Source organism: Acanthopagrus latus, chromosome 7 (genome assembly GCF_904848185.1).
Source record: "Acanthopagrus latus isolate v.2019 chromosome 7, fAcaLat1.1, whole genome shotgun sequence".
Taxonomy (NCBI): Eukaryota; Metazoa; Chordata; class Actinopteri; order Spariformes; family Sparidae; genus Acanthopagrus; species Acanthopagrus latus.
Window position 1 is genome coordinate 21,751,354 of NC_051045.1, and position 27,502 is coordinate 21,778,855.

Sequence of the window (27,502 nt, forward strand, 5' to 3'; positions counted from 1 at the left end):
GCAGTGAAGCAGATGAAAAAGGAATTCTACCTTTGAATTGGAAATCCGTCATGAACGGTGTCCATGTTTGTATTCATCTAAGGCTGGGGGCTACGTCTTTGACCGCAATGCAAATCCCACATTATCATGGGGAGAGGAATCTTGGGAAAACATGATAGCGAAGATGGACCACACACCTACAATCTCCCACCCTCAACACCCCTCCCGCTTAATCTTTTGTTTTTACTGCTTGGGATAGGTTCAATAAAAGTTCACTCAAAGATTGGGCTTTGATTCAGTAGTTAAAGTTGGAGGGATTTAATTAATGAATCAAGTTTCAGGTCATGTATACTGAATGAAATGCATCGTGGGGGATGGGGGATATTTTTACTTTCTCAGCTCAGTCAGTGTTTGCTGCTGCAACAATATCCGTATGAATTCCAGCTCAGCAAACACACAGAATAAATAAAGCACTTGAGAAAATGGGCATTACCATTAGTCAATTAGTCAGATTTGAACAGCATATAAAGATTTGTAAAACTACTTCTCAAACTTTCACTTGAAATCCCTGCAGTGAAAATATCCTCACAAACTCAGAGCATCCATGTTCACTTACCAGTTGTTGTTACTCGCCCAACTCTGTCTCGTTGGCCCCTGTTGACAAAGCCTTGCACGATTAGTTGTTAATGTTGAATCATCATCACTTTAATCTTAGCAGACGCACCAGTTTGTTGCCTGTGTTATGAATCTCACCACCCTTGTCGACAAGGCATAGTCCAATGAAAATATGAAAACAGGCAAACACACAAATAAATAAATCAAAACAGGGCTTGACGAGTATCTTCCTCCTCCCACATCTCCCATTTGTATTCAGTGATGTTTGTATTTGGAAACTAGTAATTTAAACTCACCGTGCAAGGAGATAAAAGACTGATGTGGCCGAAATAGGAATGCCTCCGGGGTTTTGAATTTGAATATACGTCTCTGCGGTGTCTGATAGCTGGGTCTAAAGATGAGCAGGCTCTGCCACAGTGGGCTGGGTGAAATTGACTCTGTATTTCAAGGTAGCTCACGTCTACTTATGCCATTTTTTTTGTTGACACTGACATGTTCTTCTTTATGGTTTTGAGAAATAACAGGCTTTATTGTGCTTGGGGACCGATGGATCACAGAGAATTTGTGGGTCTCTTTATCATATTCAAGGCCTGTGTGCATGTAAATCAGTGTGGCTCGGCCGTATGAAGGCTATTATTTCCATTTTGAATGGCAGATCACAGTCTGTAAACAATTGCATCTACCTGGCACGGACTACAGACAGGTTCCCAAAAGACTCCACTGTTTTCCTCTGAACCACTGTAAAAATAGCGAGGTCAAACCCCCCACATAATCCTAAAGAGTCTCTTAGCCAGAGGGACATACCCGCCTCTTGAATGTGAGAGTTTTGATGTCACATCCTCACCAATCAGGTATTCTTGTCAGCCCTGGGTGTTTGGCTCATCCCTGTTCGAGACTTGGCATATGGACACTGACACCAGTGTCTCATTTCCCCAAAGTGATTGTCAACATGCAGTTTATTGGCCATTATTACAGGACATGTCATATAACTCATCTTGATCTTCATTCTTTCTGTCTTTTATTTACTCTCCCATGCACCCAAACAGCCCATATAAAGTGTAGAGGATAAGGCTGCCAGTGAGGGAAATACTGAAATCTCTAATGTCCTTAGAAAACATGATCCTCTGCTCACCAGCTGTGTCTGGATTCTGGTAGTTACAGTAGGAAGATACATTTTGTAATTAAATGAATTGAAATCCCTTGCTTTACAAGTATTTACTCATTATTGTGTTGTCATGTTAAATATATTGGGGGATCTTTCAGTGTTTCTTTAAAAGCCACAAACACAAACACTTACACTCTTATTTCGATGTTAATAAAAAGCGTATCTGTACATGTACATTTGACAGAAAAAGGGGTTTGTGTGGAAGCTGTTAATCAAACAACGGGACAGATAACAGATTGAAAAAAGAGGGTTGCAGCCCACTCAAGTGGACACAAGTCCTCCATGTTCTTTTGGAGTTCATTAGATTCCTGCAAAAAGAACATGAGAAAGATCTCACAGTGTTCTGGGAATATTTAGAGACATGTATCTTTTTCTTCCTGGACCTACCTAGTCATAACATTCAGTCAAATTGCAGTCTAATAATGTATCAATTGTCATTCTTTGTGAGCTCCTTCTGAAACTAGAGAACATACAGTGCATATTCACAGTGCTGAATTGTAATTCAGTGTTTTTTGGGTCTAGATGACTGACAGGGGCATTAGATAAAATCTGCAGGGAATTGTGTAAGATTGATGTCTTTCTTTTCTCCTTGTGTTATGTGGCTCTGTAGGTCCTGTACTTTCATACATCTCTGCAGTTGCCCAGCACAGTGGTGGTTCTGGAGCTTGTGTCCTTGTCACCCAGGCCAGACGGCTCCCAGCATGCCCTGGGGCGAGGCTTCACTCTCTTGGAGCTTTTTACCAACAGACCAGAGGTTCCGACTGATGGGGACAGAAGGTGATTAGCCCTTTTTTAATTACGACAGTCCGGCTTTAATGAGGTTTCTCACGAGGAGATGGTTGGTGGACAGACATGTTTGTGGTTTCGATACTTGAATATCAACAAGGGTTGCTGCAGTATACCAAAATTTCACAGTATTCACTCTAATTTGCAGTTATCATACCATGTGCATTTGCTTCTATAGTATTGAATTCTACTACATTAGTGTTATTGAAAAAATATGATGTAGTATTTTGGGAAAGTATGATTATTTCTTTCGGCTCTTTAAGGATCATTGTAATTGATAAGAATAGTTGTGTAACACTGTTTTTTTTGTGTAGTTAATGGACTGTGAAAATTAATGGACTGTTTTTGTTATTTTTTTGCAACAATAGCAGGTCTATTCATTCATTCAGGTTGTTTTTAATTTCCCAGGCTGAACTTACACCATGGATCACCAAGAGGCCTTCTTCATCCCCTCCTGAAGGACACTGTTGACTGTAAGGACCTTTTCTATATATGGTGTATTGCGAGTATCTTTTAGGTCTATCTACATACATGTACTGTGTCCCTCTCATTGTGTTTTTTTGTGGATACATGGGGCTCTGCAGTATTTAATTTCTGGCCAGTATAGCCAGGTTTCCAACAAGTGGGCAAGATAAGCCCAGTTCAGTTCACTTCTTTACACATTAATTAATGTATGTTTTTGCAATTCCATTTGCAAAAGTTGTGGATGATACCAGTAGTAACACTCCAAAATTCTAAATGCTGCAGTTTCTCAAGACCAAAAATGTCTTGGTTGGCAGGTGTTTCCCATCTGCTGGAAAAGATTCAGAGTGGGTGGCCCCAATGAGTATCAATCAAGCTGACATTTAAAAGTACTATCAATGGGGGAAACACAAAACCTATTTAGGTTTTAATGTGTATTTTAGCAGGGTTATACCAAACCAATTGTTAAATCAATGTGGAGAACATGAAAACTGCCTTAAGGAAACTGATGGTTGCAGAAAGTCCCCAGTTGACGTCTTAAGAAAGTTTTATCATGAAACTTGAGTGCTGATTATTCATTATCTGCTCTGGGTATTCTAACTTTTTGTACAAAGATATGTTAATAATTATGGTCTGAAATTGCATTTCTTTATTGGGGGAAAGCCTCCTAACTCTCTACCAATTATGTGCACTTGCGCCTTCTCCAACCAATCCAGAAAACATTATGTAGCTACAGGTTTCAAGTGTACGATACAGAGGTGTTTAGTGGAAATGTGACTGTACCATACCAGTGATTCACAAACACCTCACACAGTCTTAAGCCATTGTGTAACTGTAATCAATAAGGGACTATCTCTGCTGTGTCGATTTATCTTGGCAGAGAATTATATCAATGTAGATGTAACAACTACTCACAAAGTAAAATGATCCAGTGTCAGAATGCTGGCCTTTGTTAAAGTAAAGTGGATGAATAGCAAACCATTTCACTCATCTCACCCAGCTCAACTGGCACCTCCCTCCTAAGGTCTTGCTGACTTCTAAAAACTCCCAGCACAAACTTTATGAGGGAAAACAAAATGAATACTTAAACTCATGAGGTGTGCCGTAGGCACTGCTAGAAAACGATAAAATAGGCAGTATGGGCGATGAAATGTGACAAAGAAAACATAAGATGAGGAAAACTGCATTCGCAAGAAGATATCAGCAGTCATTTTATGGATCTACTTGCTTGATTTATTGATTTTAGAGATGGATATAGAGGACAATGAATTGGAAAGATAACATGTAAAAATAAGACCACTTGAATCAAACGTGGCTCCCGATGAGAGAATGGACACGTAACATCTACAGTGTGAAATGACACAAAGATGGATTCTCTGTCAAATGTCTGGAATGTCTAAAGTGTACCCTCATAGAAAGAGCGAGGTCAGTCAGCTTTTAGCTTAATCTGAAAGTATTCTCAGAGAGCCACGGTCAACACATTACTGGGCACCACACGTTTCCTGTAAAGGCCAGTATGAGTTATTTTTGTGGTTGACTTTCTAACTGTATTTTTCTGTTAGAGACCAAGTTTTGTCCAAAGTAATCTCAAAGATCCTTGAGCCCTTCATGATACCTTTCAATTACATAAACAGCAGTTAATAAATACTGTTTTTGGTCTATAATTGAATGAATGTAACTGTGGATCTCCTTGCTGGAAGTTGTCAGTTTGTTTTTTTCTTCTGGCATCAAGTGAGAGTTGTTTTGGGGAATTTACAGCTAATGAATGGATTATCTTTGAATATTAGACTAACATCAGTTTAGCAGCTGAAAACATGTCTTCTTGAATTATTGAGTTAGCTGCTGAAGCTCAGGGTTGGTGTGTAGATATGTCCTTGCTTGGCCTGAAAACCAAAGCTATGAATTACAAAACACGGTGGTGCCTCACAGTATGAATAACACTGTGCCCAGTGAGAGCCAGAGTTCCTGTCTTGGCTATCATGTAGCATGAATATTAGAAAACCTTCTCTCAAACGGACGCTGAATTATTAACTACATGGCTGTTGTTTGGTGGAATGCTGCTATTTTGTTTTAAGAGCCATTTTACTGCCACTATTGCTGTTGCTCTTTTATGGTCAGAAACATTTTACATTTCTTAACACCCCTTTATTCTCATCCACTGTGACAGGGACACCCAGTCTCCGTATCAGCTACTTCATGTGAGGCGTTTTGAGTTTGAATTTCTGAAGTGACACAACTATCTGAAACTACTTTGTGCTGGAGTGAAATAAGTATATTTCCGTCTAGCGGTCATTCATGTCTGATTGTGTAAAAGAATTATAATGAGAACACATGCCCTGGAGGCTAACATCATTTCTATTCTTCATTCATTACAAATCCGACATTATTCAGTTTCCCCGACTTTGTTGTTCAAAACACTGTAGCTCAAGATAGAAGAATGGTACCTTCATTAATTCTTGATGTGTTACAAATGAAGCTTGGGTTAAAAGTTGAATGGAATAAAAATGAATGAATTTAAACTGTGGCTGTATTTCCATATCTACCATATTGAAGTAATAGCAGGAATCACATGCCATTGAATATCAATAAATTGTGCTTCCCTGTAGTCTTAAAACAAGCAGCTAGCTTAAGATATAGATCTAAAACAGACACCGACATTAAAAGCATGCAATTCTATTTGTACTACACTGGGTGTCTGCACACATAGACATGTTAATGGCATGTTTTATCTCTATGGTCATTCGGTTTGGACTTGATGCACGTGTCATGAACACGGGTAGATGCTGAATTGCAGCCTACACAGACAAGGACACTGTAAATTAAGCTTTGGGCAGCACTAATTGATTCATTTACCATCAAGGAACAGAAGTAAGTTATGCTTTAAACCTTATTAATGATGCCAGTTTTTTAGATTTCTGAAACACTTTTATGTGGCCCTGCAGGTATGGAGATTCAGCCCCAAACTTTCCTATATAGAGGTTTTATAGTGTATTGTTATTTGACATGTCTGTTTCTTGTTGTTTGTACGTTCAAGCTATCTCTATATCAACTGAATGCACCGCAGCACCAGACTAACACATACAGTAAAGTATGAAACTTACCACAAGGGGTAGGAATCACAGAATTGTCGGGATACTTTTGATAGTACTGTCAAAATAGATTGCCCACTTTAACAGTGGTATTGCAATACAGCAATTCTGTGATACATTTTTTTTGCAAGACAGTAATCTATGAAACATCACAGTGTCATGCACTCACACACAGACTGACTGCCATTTGTCATTGACAGTGTTTGTCATCATGTCATCATCTCGATGTGAGAAGCGGAACAGTTCTGGAGTTGAAATGTTTAAGGAAGGATAAAGAAGTATGGTTCAAAGAATTCATTATTCTGTGTAAATTAAGTTTACAGAGTAAACCCACAAGGCGTTTAAGGGGAATCTGCAGAGAGCATCTGCATGTTTTGAATATCAATTACATATCACAAGACAAAGTGATACAGTATATAACTGTATCGATAGTTTTTCCCACTCATTCTTACCAAATGACATTGACCACTTTAAAGTGACAATGTGCTATACTGTGTTAAGGCTTGTAGTGGTCTAAGACAGGGATTTAAAACTCCATAAAGTCATCACAGTGGCAATGTTTATATATATTTTTTGATGAATTGATACAGTTCTAAGTAATCTACCAGGATGCTTGCTTATATTTAATTATTTGGCACAGTATGTTATCAGATGATGTTGCGTTGCACAAGCCGGGTTTAATATTTTTCTGGATAACCTTTAATTTTTTTGGGCCGTGGACCTCCCTCTGTGTTGAGACCCCTGCTGTGGCCACAGTGTTTTTATTGAATGAGGAGGCTTTTTTTGTTTTGTTTTTTTTAATGCAGTGCAAATGTTGGTGTAAATATGATCTAAACGGCTCCCGGTTTGTCTGATAGGCAGCTTCATAGATTGAAGCCAGACTGAGCATCTATGAAGGTCTGTTTTGAAAGTAAGCAGTGTGAGAAACACTATATCTGGATTTTGCCATCTATTAAAATGCAACAACTTGTTGAAAAAAGCTCATGTTTTACTGGCAGACTATATACTGGCATGTACTAGTATTTGTCCCGGGTGTCTTTGGTGCCTTAAACCTTGATGTGCTTTTAATACATCTTTAGCACTATGCTATGTTTACTGTGTACATACTGTATGATCTTTCCCAGTGGTAGTATAGCAAACAAACCTGAGTCCTATCATTTACACCCTGGCACTTATTTTTCCCACCAAGGCCAGCAATTGTGCTCTTCCCTCTGGTGTAATGGGGCAGGTCAGTATTCATTCCACTGTTTGCAGTGCAGAATGTAGTCTTTGTCTTCACACTCCACTGACAATTGTTTGCTGCATTACAACATGTGACAACCAGTCATCACCATATAGGGTCATATAGTTTCAGGAAAAAAGGGATTACAAAGATATTATGGTTCATCCTTTGGTGACCATCAAATGTCTGTGCGTCCAATATTTCACTCTCGACCAAAGTGATGGATGAGACAGCTGTGATTGCCGTCCCTTAGAGCCCAGCTTCTAGAGTTTCTGAAAGCACATTGTTTCCTCTACTAATTAGGGATGCACCGATCCGACATCTTCAGTCCCGATACTGATCCGAAACCATTGTTGAATTAATAATAAAGTGTATACTGGTCACGGTAAGTGTGAAATATATAAATAAATACTGGATCAGCCCGTGGATCTGTTAATTTTTCTGATCCCTGATCCAGCTATTTTGTCAATATCGGAGCCGATATGCGATCTTAATATCGGATCGGTGCATCCCTACTTCTAATGTCAGATGGATTTGGTTCTGTGTGATGTTGGGTTTATTCTTTTTTTTTTTTTAATGTTGACCATATGCTGGGTTACATCATCTACGAACTACTAAAACTATTATAGTATACCTAGAAAACATCATTTAGTGCACACTAACACTCAACGCATTGTATGCACGCACCCACGCACACATGCACAAACACTCCAGAGGTCGACCGGGTTCTCCATTTATTTATTGCAGGATGGGTGGTTCAGTCTGCTGCTCTGCCTGTCCATTTTTGTGTGTTCTTGAGCAACACACAGAGTTTAGAACTTGTGTGATTGAGAGGCAAATTGAAACAAATTTGTCTGAACCATCTTTTGTAGCATGTAGCTGCATTTTCCTCTGGGCCTTTTTCTCCTCTTTACTTGCTTCCTTTCAGCTCCATGTTCTATCTTTTACCACCATTTGAATTAGACTGATCACTGCCCTCTAGGCATTGCTTGCATGTTGTGGTAGTGTGGTATGTGTTTGAGACCAGTTATGTAAAATGACAGGCAGAGATCCTACTATCAGGTTAGAAGCAGGGCTGATAGTCTACTGTCTTAAGTGAATTTATACCTTCCATATTGTTTTCATTTTTAATTTCACATTTCATTGTATGGTTTTACGTGACTACAGCACAGTCAGCTGGCTATTGTACCATAGAGTTGTTCAATAACAAACTTACATTAATGAGACACAGGGTTGCACTAGGTGATCTCACCTGTAGTTTATTTTGACTTGATCCCATAACTCAAATGTATTTAACTTCAGCTGAAAATAGAACACAACAAAAGCATTATTAGAAATTATTGCTTAGAACAAATGGTACACATCTGATTTAGGAAATTACTGAGCCTCTATGAAATTTTGTGACCTGATTCAGATTGTTGTCTGTGGTAGAGACTAAGGCTGCTTGGGATTTACTTTGACAAACTGATCAGGCAAAGAAAACAACTTGGCCCTTTTGATTTGAAAAGGTCTGCATCAGTGCAGAGTAACGATGGGTGTCCCTGATACTACATTAGCATGCTAGACAGACTGGTAGTGGTAAGTAAATTACACTTGAATTTCATTATTCACATACAGGCAGCATTTTCTTAAGCTGTGCAGTTTTTTTCTGTTTTTCTTTTATTTCAGGTCAAACGCACATTTGTCACAATGTTAGATCCATGGCCAGTTGGTGAGAGTACAGTTTGGCACATAATGCACCAGAGTAAGAGTAAGAAAAAAGAAAGACATATTGGATTGAGAATGGGTTTTGAAGTTCAAATCAATTTTGAATTAAATTGTCGAACTCCCAGCTATTCTTCTTACTCCAACGGGGGGGAGCAGAAATAGAAGTGAGAGATTGAATAACACATTTGTTGACAGCCATTATTATATATACAGAGGAGCACCAGCTTTATCCTTTTAAACAAGTACATGAAAATGTTGCCTTCTAAAGGCATAGACTTGACATGTGAAGAGGCCCCAAAGCATGGCTATACAGAATTGTAATTACAATTTATGTATTCATGGAGATCTTCCACAATTCTGTTATGATAGATACTATAGTAATGATAATGCCAGTGTGGACAACCCGTCAGAACTCAATATAGAGGAGTACCATGGCCAGGGTGTGTGCTTTTTATTTGTGTATATGTGTAGATTTAGGGGGATCTAATTGGGTGCGAGTGTTAGCAGGGACAGGCATTGTATATACTGTACTATAGGTGGCTGCCAAACACTACATGTTCCTGTGTTCTACTGCCTAGCCAGGCTCTCTGCCACTGGCCGAGTTACACTCATACTCACCCTCCTCTGGTGTAGGCCAATGAATTTATAGAACTGGATTGAGAGAAGTGAATACATGAAGATGATTCAAAGGGAAGGAAGTAAGGGTTTTTCTTGTAGGAGACTGACTTGGTTGAAACCTAGGAATGCATGGTGATGGGATGCATAGATTCTTATAACTGTAGTTATAATGATTTTTAAAAGCACATCATCAGGTGATATAATGAGATGGATAGATTAGATTGGAACAGAAATAAAGCATCTGGGCTTATTAAGAAATGCAAAGTTTTGTGCCTACAGATATGAAAAAGATGCTTTTCACTTTCCGGCAGGAAATTAAAAAGTAGTTTACTCCATAGGTTAGACACAGTTTCAACATTTCGATTACGAGCTGGGCAAAAAAGGTATAAGATCAGTGGAGAAAACCTGAATGCAGAAATTTAACTTGGAGACAAGTCAGTTTGAATTTAAACTGAAAAGGAAGGAGTGAGACTACGGAAGAAAGAAATGGAGTGTTGGCGGCAGAGAAGTCAAAACCTCTCTATTTTCCAGATTTGGAGTCAGGGTCAAGAGGCAGGAAATGGGGAAAAGGAGAGAAGATAGAGGGAAGGAAGCTGCCTTGGGGCTTTTGAAAGTCCTAAAAGATGGGAGTCAAAAAAAGGAAACAAGAACGGAGGGAGGCAGTAAGCTGATTGGCTTGATCCAAGCTTCTCCTCTCAACCAACTGGGAGGAAAGGAGGAGGAGAAGAAAAACATGGAATGAGAGGGATGGAGGGCTGCTGTGGGGGCCTCTTAGTGTGATGAGAGGACAAACAGATGGTACATTGTGTTCACATTACCATATCTTAATTTGAAGCAACACCATGGTGCATCAAGTTATTGTGTGTATGTCTATGCGAGGGGGACAGAAAGGTAGTGCCACGACAAATTTTGTCACTGATGTACCAAAAAGCCTCTCTGTGGCCAAGATAAAGAGGTTTGCTATTGCTTTCAGAGGGGTTTTACCTGCGTATCTAACTCTGAGGCTTCCCACATAAGTGTTTGTTTTTACCACCCACATCAAGCTTTAATTCTGTTTGGGTGAACTTCAAACTCCCAGCAAACAATGAAGTCACACCACACTTTCCCTTATTGTTGCTCCTCCACCTGGAACCTTTTCCGATTTTGGCTCACAGTGAGCCAGGGCAAACTCTGATTTACAACTTCATCAGCAATGTTTAAAGAGTACTTTCATTTGTGTCTTCATGTACACCTGGAGAATAAGAACAGCCACATCAGAATCCTGTTTGTTGACTTCAGCTCAGCATTCAACACAATCTCGCCCATGAATCTGACTGGAAAACGTATCACTCTGGGCTTTACTACAGCATTGTGCAACTGGATACTGGACTTCCTCACAAGCAGACCCCAGAGAGTATGGACTGGCAGTCACACCTCCTCTACGGTAGTGCTCAACGCTGAAAAGGGTGCGAACGACACCGCCATCATTGGCTGCATTATAAAAAACAATGAGAGTTCAACCGACAGGACTTGGCCTCAATTTATGTGATTTTGCCTTCTTAATAAAGCTTTACATCTTGAATACCACATACTGTCGTCATTGCTGTCAGATCCCTGACGCTATACTAACTGACCCCAATAAAAACATTTTTATTTCCTTAATTTGTCCAACTAATAAGATGGGAAGTAGATTGCAATGGTCCAAGTCTTCCTTGATCTTTTTGAGTAGTGATTTGTTAGTACCAAACATCGACATCGACAAATGACTCTTACAAGTCGACACTTCGAATCCCTTTACTCCTGCCTAAGTTGGCAGTAAAACATTTTCTCAAAAATCACCCAGTTGGTATTCATCTTTATCACTTTCTTCTTTCCCACTCAACCATCTCCCCAAACCACCTTTTCTGTTTGTGTGATGCTGAGCCATTTGTGGGTTATTTTCCCCCACTTGCTTGGTTTCACATCTCTTGCCAAGTTTCTGCTCAACTGACTCTGAGGTACCATACCACCGCTGTTAGGAATTTTTGGGGGTAGTTTTCTAATCTATGCACAGCATCTGACTGAAACCCAAGCTTGATGCATAATGAATAACAAGAAATAAATGATGAAAAAGTTGCAGAGACCTGGGCACCATCTGTGTCAAGAAAGTTCTATGTTTGATATCTCTCCCCCTTTCTCTCCCTTCTCCCTACTTTTTTTTTTTTCTGTGTTTCATGGTAAGAAGCACCTTCTCCATGAAAGCTGCTGTCGCCACTGAAAACGTTTGTACAACAGAGTTGAAGCTGTGCTGCAACCTCAGAGATTTCGCCAAACCATTTTCTTTTTCTGGCTTTAGACGTAAGCACTTTTTTGTAGTAAGTTATATCTTAGAGTGAGTAAGAGGGTCTGGCTGAGATGAGTCATGGACAGGGAGGGGAGGAGAACACAGTGATGCACTCCATCATCTTCTTTCCTTCTCAATCCCCTTTCATTGACTTGAAAGATAAAGGCACTGGCTCTGCCCTGAAAATAGATGAAAAGCTGTCTGCAGCAGAAATGGACATTCTTTCCATCCTTCCTGTGAACTCAAACACACTCAATATAATTTGTTTTTTTACGATTGAAAAAAAACCTCCTTTATGAACAGAAACATCCGTCTCCCTCTAGTGCCAAGGCCTCAATGTACTCCAAATAAGTACAGCTTAAAATCTATTTTATTTTCTGCCGTGCTGTTGAGCTGGTCCCAAAGTGGTCCATTTGTTATTTGTAATCTTTTTAGCAAGAAAATAAAAGCAGCAAAATGGGTTCCGGCAATAGTTTCTTAAAAGTATAAACATAAATATGTAATTGATGGATTTACCAGTTCTTTTTGAAGTGTAGCTCATGACTTAAATCACTTCTTGAACTGAATTAATTGGGAAGCTACCAATGGACAGTATCCAAACAGCTTGTTTTTTCTTTTTTTTTCCTAGTGTTTGGAGGGCTTGTTTTGAGAGGAGTACTCCTGAGGTGTGGATTTTTCCAAACTCTTGGATGTTGGTTGGAATTTATTACAACTTCAATAAGGTGGAAATGATGCTACATGGGATATAATTAGGTCACATAAGTTCCTGGACATGTTGTCTGTAATTTTGGCTTTGTTGACTTGTATTTTGTAACAATTTAGGTTATTTTGTCAGGCAGTGGACAGTTACAAGCTTTGATGGTTGACACAAGAAATGACACAATTGACACACACAAAACAAATCTTCTTTTTTGTTTTAGAAAAGATTTTTTTTTTTTTATGTTGGTGTATAATTAAAGAGTAAAAAAATGAATTTGCTCAAAGTCATATTTTTTAATATTCGTTCTATCCATCGTTTCATGTTCACAGCTTGAACCCTAATATTGATTCTCCAAGTGTCTTCAGAGATAAAAAAAAAAACAAAACAAAAAAACAAAAAAAGTGTTATTCCAGCTTTTTGTCTCAGCACACAGTGTCATGTGATGTCAAAGTGTGTCTCATCTTTTCACGTTTCATACCTTCCCTAAAATGTTTGGGGGTTTAGGTTTGGTGACTGTGGAGGGAAAGCCTTGTAAGTCAGCAATTCCTTCTCTTTCTGTGGACTTCAAATAGACCTGGCTTCGCTTTGATGTGTGTTTAGGGTGATTGTCCTGCTGGAAATGAATCTTTATCCTTGCAAATTCAAGCCAGAAGGATGGCAGCTCCCTTCAGTTAATGTGTAGATAATCCTCTGCATGTCACAAATCTGGGATTTACACATGTGAAATTGGGTCTAGTGGTAGGTAGAAAGCTAAAAACACTATTTTGTTCCTGAATGCTAAATACCTAGCACCTATACAGTATAATGAAAACATATATTTATATGCATTTCCTCACTATACATTTGTATATTTACAGAAAATAACCTTTTTCAGACAAACACAGTATAGCTGACTGGCACATGTTTAGTTACCACCTATCAAGACTGTTTAAATAATAAAAAAAAATATCCAAGTGTAATTTTTCCAGATTTTCTATCAGTTAAAGTTGTTTGTGTAGGCAACTATATTTACCTGATATCAGGGAAAGACTACGATTAAAGAGAACAGGAACCAAAGTGGACTTTTCAGGGGCGATAGAATGTGAAGAGTGGTGTCAATAAACACTTTGTATGTTCAAGCCATCCATCTCCCCAGGCGATTTTATGATTTTATGGTACAATAACAAAGTCCTCCAGACTATACTATACTATACTATGCTATACTATACCATACTGTAACCACTTTCACCTTTGCTTGTCAGAAAAATCAGTCTTTATTCACCCGGTTGCATGCCATAAAGACTGTTGCTTTGAACAGTCTCCAACATTCGTTCTACCATTAGTTGCATTAACCCCTCCTGCATGTGTCCCCTTCTGTAATATTTTTAATTCTGAAAATAACATGAAACTTCTTGCATTCCTTACAAATGATCTACATGCCAGTGTCAGTGTTTGTAATCTGAAAGGGTTCAGCCAGAAAGCGCAGGCTGGAGCTTCAAACAGATAAAATGGTTAGTAATGAGACACAATTAATATAGCATCTTTTGCTGACTAACATCAAACATTTTGTTTATTAACACAGACCAAATGATCAAACTTCATTGTCATTATCATCATAACACTTGCTCACCATGGTGATTACATGTAACATGGTCCATCACTAAAATGCACCTAGAATTCACCACATCGGCACTACCTGGAATGTCTCCCTGACAAATTGCTCACTGTCCTCTTGTTGAAACAGCCTGTGGAGGTGAATGGATCTTCCTGTATTGATTGTCACTGATGCTGTTGAAGGTACAATCATTAACCCTGTCAGAGTGACAGATTGGCATGCAGTTCAGGCTTGAAGGAAGCCAACATACGCAGCGCATCAAACACTACTTTGCTCACCTTCCAAATAGTCCGTGCGTTGTGTTGATGCCAGGAATGGCGGGTCGTCACTTGTCATTGGATGACCTGCTTGAAAGATGACAATGTCTAACTCATTGCTCATACCTCGCGCCTCATCTACACTGCAGTGCTGTTCTGGAGGAGCGCGTTTTCCGAGTTGAATGGTTGTCATTTCTGTTATGCCCTGGAAAACGATGCTCGCAGTGTAATGGAACATTGCACCTAGGTCACCAACACCCAAATGGAATATTGAAAAATGGAAGTGTCTGCGTGTTGGGTGTCAGGTTGTCAGCTGACTCATTGCTTCTGGGGAATTATTAAACTCTGACGCACCAAGGAGATGGATGACGTTTTTTTGGATGGGTTGGGGGTGGTGGTGGGGTGGAATGTGATATCCAGCTCATTTGTATTCAGAACATGCCTATTTGTGATGAAATGCATGTGAAGTATTAAACGGTTTCCATAGAAAATGTTATATGTCTTTGCAGATGGCAGTCTCCTGAAGACCATTGATGGAGCACATCTGGAATGTGTGATTAAAAATCACCCCGTGCTGGCCTCCGTGATGCATCTCCTTCCAGAGAATGTCCTTATATCTGGGGATGAGAACATTCCCGGGCTTGCAGCTTCTCCAACAGGTAAACTTCACAACACTGGGAAGGTATCGGGTCAAAGAATAAGTGATACGCTCCCCTACAGTAACAGATGCTCTTTTAAGATGCTTTGAAATCTCTGACTAAAGGCAAGAATCAGACAAACCATCTACACAATGAGCTAATAGCTCCCAGCTATTTTAAATGTGCAGCATTTCGATTTAACAAAGACCTATGTCTGACATTAGTCAAATCTCAGATCTTTGATTTTGAGTTTCTTCAGTTGAAAGCCTTAGTTGTCAAGACTAGAAGACTGTTATGGTGCTGTGATACTCCTACATGTGAATATGGAACTGTAAGAATGTGAGGCAGCGTGTGGTTGTTAAAGCGCATGCATATTCATTCATCTCGGCAGTGGAGCTGCTTTAATTCTTACACTACACTCACCTACAGATAATCTTGGTGTACATTTAGCCCCTGTTCAGTGATCGAACACAGTTCAAAAAACAGAACAAAGAGGTTACATAAAATAGAGATGGATTAGTCGATATGTAACCTGACTCTACCCAACACATTCAGCACCTATCAGATGTAATCTTACGTCTTGGACTTATTTTTGTCCAGCTGTCAAAATAACACACACAGCATTCGTCATAGTGTTTAATGGAGGCCCGTTCTTAAAACTTAGTTCCATCAGAAGTTGAAATGACTGCAGTGCTTAGAAAGTAAGTTTCTAAGGGGGAATGTAATGAAGTCTGACAGTGCAGAGCTATAATCATTGGGAGTCAGTGGGAGGTATGGTAGCTGGCTAATCCTCTTCATGTTCTGGGGCTGTGAGCAGCAGAGACCTAAGCTGCCTTTTAAGACCACAGCCACCAGTTTGATATTCACGCCGCATTCAGAAGAGTCCAACTCTGCGCTCCAGAGACAAGGGCTGCAATGAAACGCTTGATGGCTACATTACTCTTGAAGAGATTACAATCACGCTGGCTATTTACTCTTTGTTGTGTCTGAAAGCGGCGATTGTAGACTTCACAGGAGTTCCTGCAAGTTTCATCCATTGGCTGAAATGCTATCTTCAATCGTTTTTGATTCAATTTACGCCAAGTATCCCAGATGGAAACAGTTTTTGTTAGATCGTTGGACACAACCACTGTTATCTCTCTTTGTGGTATAAATATTTCCGTGATTGTCATTAGGCAGCTTACCACAAATCAATAGAGCGTTTATTCAAATGGAGCTGCTGTCTCTCACAAAAGTTTTAATCAAATATATTCATAATCAAAGAGTGAGGGTTGATTGTGTAAACATTTACCAAAAAAGGAGCAGTTCTTCGATAGATCCACGAAGGAGAATGACATATGACATAAATAATTGCATGATTGATTGTACTTGTTCTGTGTAGTGAAAGACCAGATTAGAAGTTAGTATAAGTTTAGTTTAAGTTTAAAGTGTTACGCTATTGCAGTCACTTTGTTAAGCTAAGTTCTTACAAAATTACCTCTGATTCATCACATTAATGAGAAATGCTGTTATTGACACCTTGGCCTTCACTGATGGCCTAGGTGTTAATAACAGCTGTCCTCGTTGATGTGCTGGTTGGAAGTGTCAGTGGTTGTAAACTGGGTCTGAATGCTTTTTTGAATGTATGAAGAGCAGGGGTGTCGTGATTCTCCTAAACCTTGATTTGATTACATTTTAGGCCTGGAGGAAATCATCTCCCCTGTTCTTACCGACCACGGTCCGGGAGCCGAACAGGAATGCTGCGACACCATGCTGTTGTTTGACTGGCTGTAGCTAATAGCTTCTGGCTTAGCTAGTAGTTAATTTAGAGGAGGTTGACTAGCAGCACTTCAACACGTGTGTCTTTTATTCAGCATGGCAAGCCGACCGGACGTGACATGGGGGCGTGGCAGCATCGACGATTCCATTTTTTAATTTGAAGTTTGAAATTGTGACTTAATTTCGGTTTCGAGTTCAATTTAAAATCGAAATCATGACAACGTTAATGAAGAGGGTGTAATCAAACCACAGAAGTTCGTTTATAACTCTTTTATGGTACTAAACAGTCCATTTATATTTGCTGTCATTTACTAAAGGACCAAAATAAGGGTTTTGTGTCACTAAAGCTAAACATTGCATGTTCAGTATACAGAAATTCAGTATTATGAAGTATATGGAAGTAGGAAATGGGAATTTCACAAATACCAGCTGCACCCGGTTTACTCCTCAGACTGACCATCACTTTCAGACACAGAGGAAACTTTGTGTGAAATTTAACATAGATGGAAAAGCAGGTATGAAATCTGTGGCACTATAGTGTCAGACAGAAAGAGGTTGTAAGTCTAGGCAAGTTGAATCCATTATTGAGAGAAGCAGACAGAGAGAAAGACAGAGACACACATGAAACGATGCCTTACACAACTTCTTTAGCAGAGCTTTCTGCTCAGCACCGCTCTACAAACCATTCAACCAGTCATCTTTTGTTCAACATCAGGCTATTCAATATTTCATCGCGTATAGGCATTCTCTTTCAGGATGAATTTACTCTTGTCGATCTATAAATGCCTTTTCTTCAACAAATATTCAGTCCAGCAGGAGAATACATTTTCCTATGTGACTCAGGCATTAGATCTTATTCACCAGAACTTTTTGAACAGTTATATATCGCAGCTCATTTAAGCCTGTAGTTTCAGTCTGGACTAAAGTCGTGGATGGACAGACTGATCGACATATTGACATTGCTATCAACAGAACCAGCTACTAGCATGGCTAGAAATACAATACAGCAACAAAAGAGAAGGTGAAGGCAACATTCTCGGTCTGTGTAGCATTTAAAGTGGAGGGTTTCTGGAGGCCAGGCTGAGGCAAACAAATTATTAAGTAAAGCTGCCATGAAACAGCAAGTGTTTCTGGAAACAACCCTTTGGCCCTCAGTTGACACCACTGATAAAATAACATGGGGAAGTTAGCTCACTTTCTCAGTGAACACACACACACACACACAGTAGAATCAGTGTGGCCACAACACTGTGTCAAACCATGTAGTATCCACTTGACCTCTCTCTTTTAGGTCTCTAGAACTTATGGGATGCCAAGATAAATTTTCTGAGGATGATGTGAAATGTCAGGGAACTCTGCAAATGGGTCACAAAAATAGGAATATGGTGAAAAATATTTAAGCAACTCGTTTCACACATTTTTTGAGCTAGATGGTGATTTTCAGTTGTTTTTTCCTCCACAGTAATCTCAACAGAACAGACTTTCTGGGCTAAAAAACAAACCAGGGGAGAAGAAAATTTTAGACACAAGAGTACTGATATAATCATGTAAATGTCATGGCATGGCTGATATGTTGGTGTCCGTGCTGTCACCAGGAGATGCTCTGCTGAGGCCTCAGCTGCTCAAGATGCTCCCCTTCACCCTGAGCAGACTGACCATCACCCTCCAGCCATCCCTGGAGAAGTTTGAGAGCCAGCTGCTACAGCTCATCAATGCTGACTGCCAAAATACAGTAAGACCAGGCTTTTGTAATGTACGCACACACACGCACACAGACTCGATGGTCCATGCACACAGTCCATTAAGTAAAGTACCAGAGTTTGCAATGAGAGGTCAACAATCACATCTGAACATCTTTTGATCCTTATTCCATTAAAGTGGGTCCAGAGTTTGGGCTTGTTCTGTTGAGAAAAATCAACTACAGAGACAGGGTAAAAAGAAAGGTATACACACTTGTACAGCAAGACTTCATGTCGCTCCTTAATTTTACATCCAACATACATGTGGTGCACTTACAAAGAAAAAAGGAATTACCTCATACATACACAGTGCTTATACCATTTGCTCAGTGGTAACACTTCACTACTCTCCTCGAATTAAAGATGGCCAAGATGGCCTTGACACACCTCTGCCAAGATTATTTTCTCCGGCGTGATGCTTTCCTTTATCTCACTTTCCGTTTCTGTAGTGTGCAAGCACAAGTGCTTTTACAGCTGTCACTGCAATTTAAGGCACATCACCTCCCAAACTAAATGGAGCTTATCTATTCTCCTCCCTTTTCCTTGTCTACAGAAACCCAGATGGTTAACCGTATTTGACAGGTGCGACTATGGACTAGCAATTATTTGTACAGTGGCATTGCATGGGCCCCTATCTGTTCACTTCAGCCTAAGTGAGATGTGTCTTTGGAAGGGATGAGAATTGATATGACAACGCTGTCACTCGGTATCTTTTTCTTGCTGCTCTTTGATACTGCAGGGCTGGATCATCAAACTCAAGCGTAAGGGATTGGGGGAGTGTTCAGAGTTTATTAAGTGGAGCAAATGTTAGGCTCTACTGCCTCTACCTTGTGATTTAAACAAAGTGCACCCTAGATTGAAGCAACGTTTGCTCTAAGGAACTGCAGGTGGCTTTGGGCTTTGGTGTGTATTTTGATGACTGAGTGAACAATCTGCATGGAAAAGCCTGTGCCATAAACAGGTAGTTTAAGCTTTAATTGCCACTGTGGAGGTAAAAGTGTATAAACATGATGATAGCTCCTAGACTTTTCAATTATATTGTGGTAATTTATCTTGAGGTTAAATCATAATAAATCACAACACAAATTGTGACCAACACCAAATGGCCACCTCATTCTGAATCTGAAAGGCAAATTGATGAAGAAAAATACATGATTTGATGTACGTATTAACATTTAACACAGTGTTGATGCTGTGTTTGTCAGGGTGCAGTCTCTCACATGCATACTGCAAAAGATCCTTCTTACGATATTGTTGGTAATGAGTCACGAGGAACCACTGGAAAAAAAAAAGCGAATAAGTGATAACAAGAACCTGAAAAGAGGGCAAAATGAGTGTGCACAGGTTAGCGGCCAATTTAGCATCCCCCCCATTTTCTTCTATTCCTTTCAGTATATTATTGAATGTGTAATGTTGATCCTGCCTTGGGCCACACATCAGACCCTTATGGGAGACCAGTGCTTTCACGGGTCCAACTTTACTTCCCTTCTAGAACTGCCCACAGACCCTCAGGAGCGAGCCAGATCTGTAGGGACTTTCAAGCCTATTTAAATGTAGTTATATTTAAAGAGAGGCTTTATGAAGATTCTGCCTTCCTTAACTCTCCATGCAGCCCTGCATCAGTGCAGTGAGTCCCAGCAATAAGCAGCAATATGGAAGGAGTCTATGGAAGGGCCCAGGGCAGATTATGTGACCAAAGAGGAAGAGGAGAGAGAGGAGTGAGTATATTAATTAATATATATGGACACACAGGAAATTAAATTAGCTGGAGCACATTTTGAACTCTCATAGGGAACAAAATCCCCTCTGCCAGCACCACCCTCAGGACAATGACCATTAAGGCCTCTAGGAGCTGCTATTGGGACTTAGGCCTTTGTCAGAAATACACACCTGTCAAAGTCGTCCCATCTAGGCCTGTCACGATAATCAATAAATCAGTTAATCGTACGATAAATTAGAATGAGCTCGATCATTTCGCCGGCCTCGATAATTTCCATTTGCATGCTTGTTTGTTTTCCTTGTGTCTCTCACGTGAAGCCTCTTGTCAGTCACTCTTCGTCTCTGTGTGGGGAGGCGGGGCTCCGCCTCTGACATAACACAGAGTAGCATGAGACCACTGTGAGGAGTAGCAAGCCAGAGGTAACACAAGTTGAGATTTGGAATGAAAACAATGATGGAATTGGTTTTAAAGCCGAACGCGACAGCAGTGTGGGAGCACTTTGTATTCAAACCGAACTTAACCTGGATAAGCCGGTATGTCACATTTGTTGTAAAACAGTAGCAACTAAAAGCGGCAATACAACAAACATGCATCTGCACCTAAAGCATAATCGTCCGATGCAGTTTTCCCTGCTGGGAAAATAAAACTACAACTAAAGCGACAGGGACGCCGTCTCTGTCTTCCCAACAGTCCACAATCACTGGGGCGTCTAGTCGACAAACAAAATACAAACAGGACAGTGCAAAATGGTGCGCACTCACAGACAGTGCAGTTTGCTACATCGCTGAAGAGATGCAGCCCTTTAATTCCGTCGAAAAGCCAGCATTTCAATAAATGCTGCAGACATTTGACAGCCAGTACGAATTGCCTGGGAGAACATACGTGTCACACATGGCAAGCCACAACTGTATAGCGAGAAAGACGACATACTAAAGGGTTATTGTTTTTTGTTGTGCATAATTCAAAGACTGAGAGTCCATTTTATTTATTGTTTTTGGTTGTTTTGTTGATTTATTTGGGATATTTAAAATGTCTTCTTCACATTCCAATTCCAGTGTTAAATATTCTTTAGAAATAAAAGTTTAGTGATCTTTGAATGGGTGTACTTGCATTATTATGCCATTATCATTATATTAATTGAAAAATGGTCTCAAAACGACAATATCATCATTTATTGCAATAATTTCTGGGACAAAATTTGTTATCGTGACAGGCCTAGTCCCATCACTGTACTGTTCACTCTACACAGATTTCTGTCTTTCAGTTGTTGGGGTTTGCACACAATACATAATTAATCAGCAGCAGGTAGTCACATGTTACAAGATCACACAGATCAGACAAGACGTAACAACGGATTGACACAGTCCAGGCAGTCAAAGGTGTTTTTACTCAGCGAACAAACAAGGAAGAAAAAGAAAGTAATGCAGGTGAAAGAAGGGATTAGGATGTGTGGACAGCAAGGATTATTTTTGCAATAAAAATGTATAACTTCCTGCTCATATTGTGGTTCAGCAAGGACGACTCCTTTACAAACAATGAAAAGCTTGTGTGTATGTATTCTGACAGAAAGTAAAGGCTATTATTATGCCCGCTTCATACAAATTGCATGAAAAGACCGAGTTCAGAGAACTACCGTGGATGACAGCAAAGGAGAGGAGAGGGAGAGAGCAGAAGAGTGTCTGTTCTCATTGGCTATAGCTCATTACCGGTTACCTGACCCCTCTGGCGACCCAGATATCTAGTCTACAAGATATCCAGCAGGCGTCTGTGATGTGCCGGCTAGCTCCTGGTTGCGTCACTGAGCAATTGGTGACAGTTGCCATGGGGGCATGCGCTGATTAGCCTGTGATCTGGGGCTTTTTGTCAGCGATCCCCAAAATCCACTGACAAGTGGAAAATCAGGGCTAAAATCCTGTAGTGTGCTTAAGCAAAGTCAAAATACTTATCAAACTACACACACAGAGTCCCTAAGCAAACTGGGACGACTTTGTCTCATGTGTGCCTTAGTATAAGGCGTATACCTGATTGAAGTCTAAAACAAATCTTAGATAGTACTATCTATGAGGCCATCCATTTCTACAGCTTTTCAGGGTTTGAATCACAGTCTTCACAGGCTCAGCATAGTAGACCAGACTTCATTAGCTCTGGTCACACCCTCTGGTCTCTTACTCTTACTCTTCTTGGTAGGATATACAACTGGAATGTAATCATTTTGGTCACTAAACAGAGGTCATGACAATAGGCGAGTAAAATGAACAGTGTATTTATCTCTGTTGACATCCAGATGTCTGATGTTTGCATTGTGTAGACATTTACTTGGGTAGACTTGTGGCAGTGGGTTGTGGCAGCATCCGTATGTAAGGCAATAAAAGTTTCATTAGACAAAGCGAACATCTCTGTGGGCCACAACTTTGTCTTTCTTTTCCGCTGTGAGGTAAGTGACATGTTAGCATGATTCATTTTCACAAATTTCAGCTCTCACAGCTTTTTTTTTCCCTTCTCCTCTGTGACATGCTCATTGGACATCCTTACAAACGGCCTAACGTGCGTAGATTCGTTAAATGTTCCAGACTTTTATAACCTCAGTGGTATGACGACATTCTCATGTCTGCGAGAGGTGTTAATACATGCAGGAGTCAGCTTGATTGCAGCTTTTAATTAAAGTGTGCTTGCGTGTGTGTGTGTGCGCATGTGTGTGTGTATGTGTGTGTGTGTGAGAGAGAGAGAGACAGACAAAGAAAGAGTGTGTATGATCAGTGCGTGACCTTTAAAAGTGTGACTCCAGCTGGATTGTCATCAAGCTGTCTCTGAAGTGATGCTGACACCTCACCCGCCAACTCGGTTTTACCGTTGTGTGAGTCAGTGTGTGTGTGTATGTGTGCAGTTTTCCAGCGTGTCTGCGCTTAAATTGTTATCGAGGCAGAAATGGAGTGACGAAAATGAAGAGGAATGGGGTGGTGGATGAATGTACAGTGCAGCATGAGACGAATCCTTTATGCTGGCTGCTAGTCTGACATACGGTCTTCACATAATCTCCTCGTAAGTATCGCTATTTTTAGCCCCACAAACTATCACACAGTGTGGCTTCTCTTTACAGTCCACTTCCCCATATATTAAACATCCTGTGCCCTAGTTGGTGTGCTTTTCATGTGAACTACTGAAGTTACTTTCCATAGCTTTAATTGCGCACTTTAATGAGCACTAGGCTAATTCCAACTGTGCTCTTGAACCCTTTTTAACACACTCTGACCTCCAGTTAAAACACCTACCACTATTTCATTTTTTAAGGTTGTTTTTTTTTTTTTTGTCTTTTCCGCAAGATTTAGGAAAGCCAGGGGCTACATCACTTCAAATGACCTGTAGCAACCATTCGCCTACTTTCCTCAGTAAAAATCTGTCATTCCTGATGAAAGGGTCTGAGATCTTTTCAGAAATTATGCAACACCTTGACTTGTGATCAAAATGCTTGAGAGAGGAGAAGACGATGAAGGGGAGGAGAAAGAGCAAGGAAGGACCAATGCCGCGCCGCAGGCAGAACAAAATGCCGTAGGCTGATTTGATGAATGGAGAAAGACTCTGGCAACAAAGCTCCAGGAAGTTTTCATTTGTCCTAAAAGAGGAAACTCACTCAAAGTAGGACTGCCCCTGTGGATGTGGTACTATCAGAAAGACAAAGGAGGTTGAACATTTCTGAAATAGGAAGCGTCTCACACATTATTCTCTAAGGACACCCAGTTTGGCTACACCTCCAAATGTGCAAGCTGAGTGCCTTCCCCTTATCATAATTAGGCCTGTAACCACTGCAACCATGGCACTGCAAAGGAATAGGGTTTAATTCACTGGGCTCACATAAAATATTCATGAAATGCAGGACTTCGTAATGATTGACGAGCCAATGATTAGACGAAATAGACTTGGACTGGTTATAGACCCTATAAGTCAGACACGACAGAGAATGCCCAGCAGTTGAATGAGAATGAAAGGTAGATTCACAAACTCTGAAAGTCTTAAAGTCACTGCTTTTTTCCTTGGTTTCTCCCCTGTTGAAGTATTGTATTTGTAGACTCTGATCAAAAAAGCTAACAAAGTGACCTCGAGGACACACTTAAGAACACTGTGAGACAGGATCCATCAATCACTGGTGGATCTCCAGCTATTGTAAGTTTTGTATTACTTGGAGTCAGCCATGCCAGACAATAAAGTTTTTCTTTTTGAGTCTATGGCAAGGGAAATCACACATCCAGCTGGTATGGGATTGTTCAACAAAAGCCCTGTTTTTGTCATCTCATCCCAAATATAACTAGCTGTATTCACTCACTGTTTTCCGATCATGAGAAGCCATCTTGCCAGGTTTCAGGTGTTTCAGAGTTTGATTAAAGTGAAACTCTCGCCAGAATGCAACTTAGGCTTTTTTTGTGAATACATATGAGTCAAACCTCAGCATAATTACGACGAAAGAGGCACTTTTAAGATTTACCTGATTTACGTTTTTGGGTCAAAATAATTTTCAATGGGAGTGCTTGGGGCAAATTAGCGATAGCATCAAAATTGCTATTTCTAAAAAACTAAGAAGGCTCAACACAACACGAAACTTTGTTTGTGGTATCACCAGGGTCTCTACACATGAACATAAGCAGTGAAAACATTGTTTGTATACACAGAGTTTACTAAAAAGAAAGTTTTTGAACAAGCATTTTGGCGAGAGTTTCACTTTAAACAATGGGCACCACTGTTGGTAGTAATACTACTTTTGATCGGATTGGTTAATCACCTGCCAATTATGTTTTTGGAAGTGCCTACCCTTTAATAGTTTCCAAGGACAGCTTTTAAGATAGTTTAAGAGGGTGTGCTGCACATAAGGAAAAAAAAATAAAGAAGGCAAGAAGAGTTTGCGAATGGAAAGTGAAGGAAAAGGCACTTGTTAGGGGGTTAAAGCTCCACGTCTTCTCTTTTGTTGTTCAATGGTGTAACATGATGTAACACAAACAGGCCATGAAATGAAACTCCCACACTGCTGCTCATTGCTGCAACACTTGATTTCATGTGTGCAGCCTTATTTATTTGGGAATTCAACTTGTCCCTATGGCACGGCCCTTTTGATTACAAAAAGAATTTGGTTAGAGAAACTATTGATCAAGGAAAATGAGTTGGACATCATTTATTGATTGATATTAGGCCTACATCCTGGACTGTCAATGCATACACTGTAGTACCAGATACAGATTATTTAACACAATGACATCTGAAAATTAGCTCTTACTCATTTAACACTGGCTGTTTTATTAATATAATGTTGAAGAAAAGAAGTGATATCAAAGCCTTTCTGTATGTGTGTGGGAATAATATTTTCCAGGAGCCAAATGTTTGCAGTGCATCATCATCATGATCTATGTAAATTTGCACTGCTTGTAAACTGCACTGTGCCAACTCCAGTAATTACCTTCTATTTTAGTGAGTACAGAAGTAATCCCAATCCAAAGATAAATGTCACAACTATTTATCATGATGAACTACAGTGGTTAACCTACCAAGTTAAATGGTGTCAAGAGCACAACCTACACACCATAGATTTAGCGAAACAGAAGCACAAAGCATTTCTAACACATTAGATGAATCATCAAAGACTGTTAAATGATAAACAGGCATTTTTTGACCACCAAAAACTGTCTTTAATCATCGCTTGTCTCATGTCTGTGGCCGTCTGAAGAAACAATGATGCTGTGTGATCAGATTGAGATGGATATTGCTTCCAAAGCATTTGGTTCACTCGTCACACTATTTTGTGTTTCAGCTATTTTTCTAAGGTTAAATAGAGAACACTAAATTTAATTCTTGTGTGATCAACTCCCAAAACAGACAATGAATTGGTCCTACTAACAAGTATTGTCTGTGTGGTCAAAACCCTATTGTTTTGTCCTCTGTGGCATAGCTCCATTGTTTTCTGACTGAAATGTTTATTATTTCTTAGCTGAAAGTAGTCATACATAAATGTATTCTTTTATATTTCTTCCAGTTTGAGTAACTGCTCAAAACTACAAGGGACAGAAGATTTGGGAAGCTATGAAGGCATTTTGAATAAATGGAATGATATATTTGTGACCTGGTTTACCTTATTCATTAGGTTAAAAGCAGGCTTGGAGTTGAATGCTAAGTTTGAACACATTAGGATGGACTAAAGAATTTTAAGTTTGGTCTTTCCATGCAATTTTCCTCAAAAGTCTGATAAATATATAATAATACCAGCCTTATTCTTTAAAGTTATGATTCTAAAGTTATGAGATTGCATGTCTGTGTTCTGCTGGGACTCGCTGTTAGACTGTACCAGTCTTTCCAAGTGGTAGCAGCAATGTGCTCATGGCGGTGTAATATGTGCAGTGGATGAAAGTGACATGAGATATGTTATGCTTAGGGACAAGAGGTATGAAATCGGAAGGGGAATAGGAAGGCAGCAGTATGTGTGTGTGTTTGCCTTAATATTTTTGGTTGTGAATTATGGGAGTGTTTCAGCAGTAGGGCAACAGTGATTTATCGGTGGAAGCGCTGTGCCAGTTAAAATCTGTTAAGGAGTAGGAGAGTGGGAGGATGAGAGCGGCATGCTAATGATGCTGCCACTGTTTCTTGCCATGGATGACTCACCCGCAATATGGGGGAGCTAACATCCACCGTGTGGGTAGCAACACATACGCATGCATACACACACACACACACACACACACACAAAACGCACATGGACACGCACATGTGTAGGTCAGTGTCCTGACTGCTGTGTTATCAGTTGGTTGAAACACAGAAAACGACAAGTTAACAGCCAACTGGCATCCTCTCCCTGACTATGTGACAGATGTTTAATAGTCGCAAAAACCCGGGGAAGCATTTTTCTTTTGTTTGTTCATTTTCAAAGCTAAGAGACACATGCCAGAGTTGTGTAACTCACTTGGTAATTGGCTCTGACAAAACTCATGTGGGACATAATTTCACCTGCTTTCTCTCTCTCACACTCTCCTGCTCTTTCCCTCTCACACACTCACACACACCCCTGGAGATGACAGTTGCCATCTGTAGAGTTATTATTATCTTTTACAACAGCCTACACATTGATTTCACAAAGTACTGACAGGAAAAGTTATTGACGAGCTGACGGTTTTTAATGG

At 40.0% G+C, this 27,502-nt stretch overlaps 1 protein-coding gene across 4 annotated transcripts in view; it reads left to right on the forward strand.

The window, feature by feature from the left end:
* Nucleotides 1-27,502, forward strand: part of nphp4 (nephronophthisis 4) — a 166,763-nt gene that overhangs the window by 20,297 nt on the left and 118,964 nt on the right. For 3 of the 4 annotated variants that reach the window (XR_005075959.1, XM_037103458.1, XM_037103459.1), the window contains exons 3-6: nucleotides 2,370-2,536; nucleotides 2,954-3,018; nucleotides 15,006-15,155; nucleotides 18,488-18,624. Coding sequence is in view for 3 of the 4 variants with exons in the window: in XM_037103458.1 (XP_036959353.1) it covers nucleotides 2,370-2,536; nucleotides 2,954-3,018; nucleotides 15,006-15,155; nucleotides 18,488-18,624 (519 nt within the window). In the remaining variant the exon portion in view is untranslated. Of the gene's footprint in view, nucleotides 1-2,369; nucleotides 2,537-2,953; nucleotides 3,019-15,005; nucleotides 15,156-18,487; nucleotides 18,625-20,243; nucleotides 20,350-27,502 lie in introns of those variants that run through there. The other variant, XM_037103460.1, reaches the window with a different exon arrangement.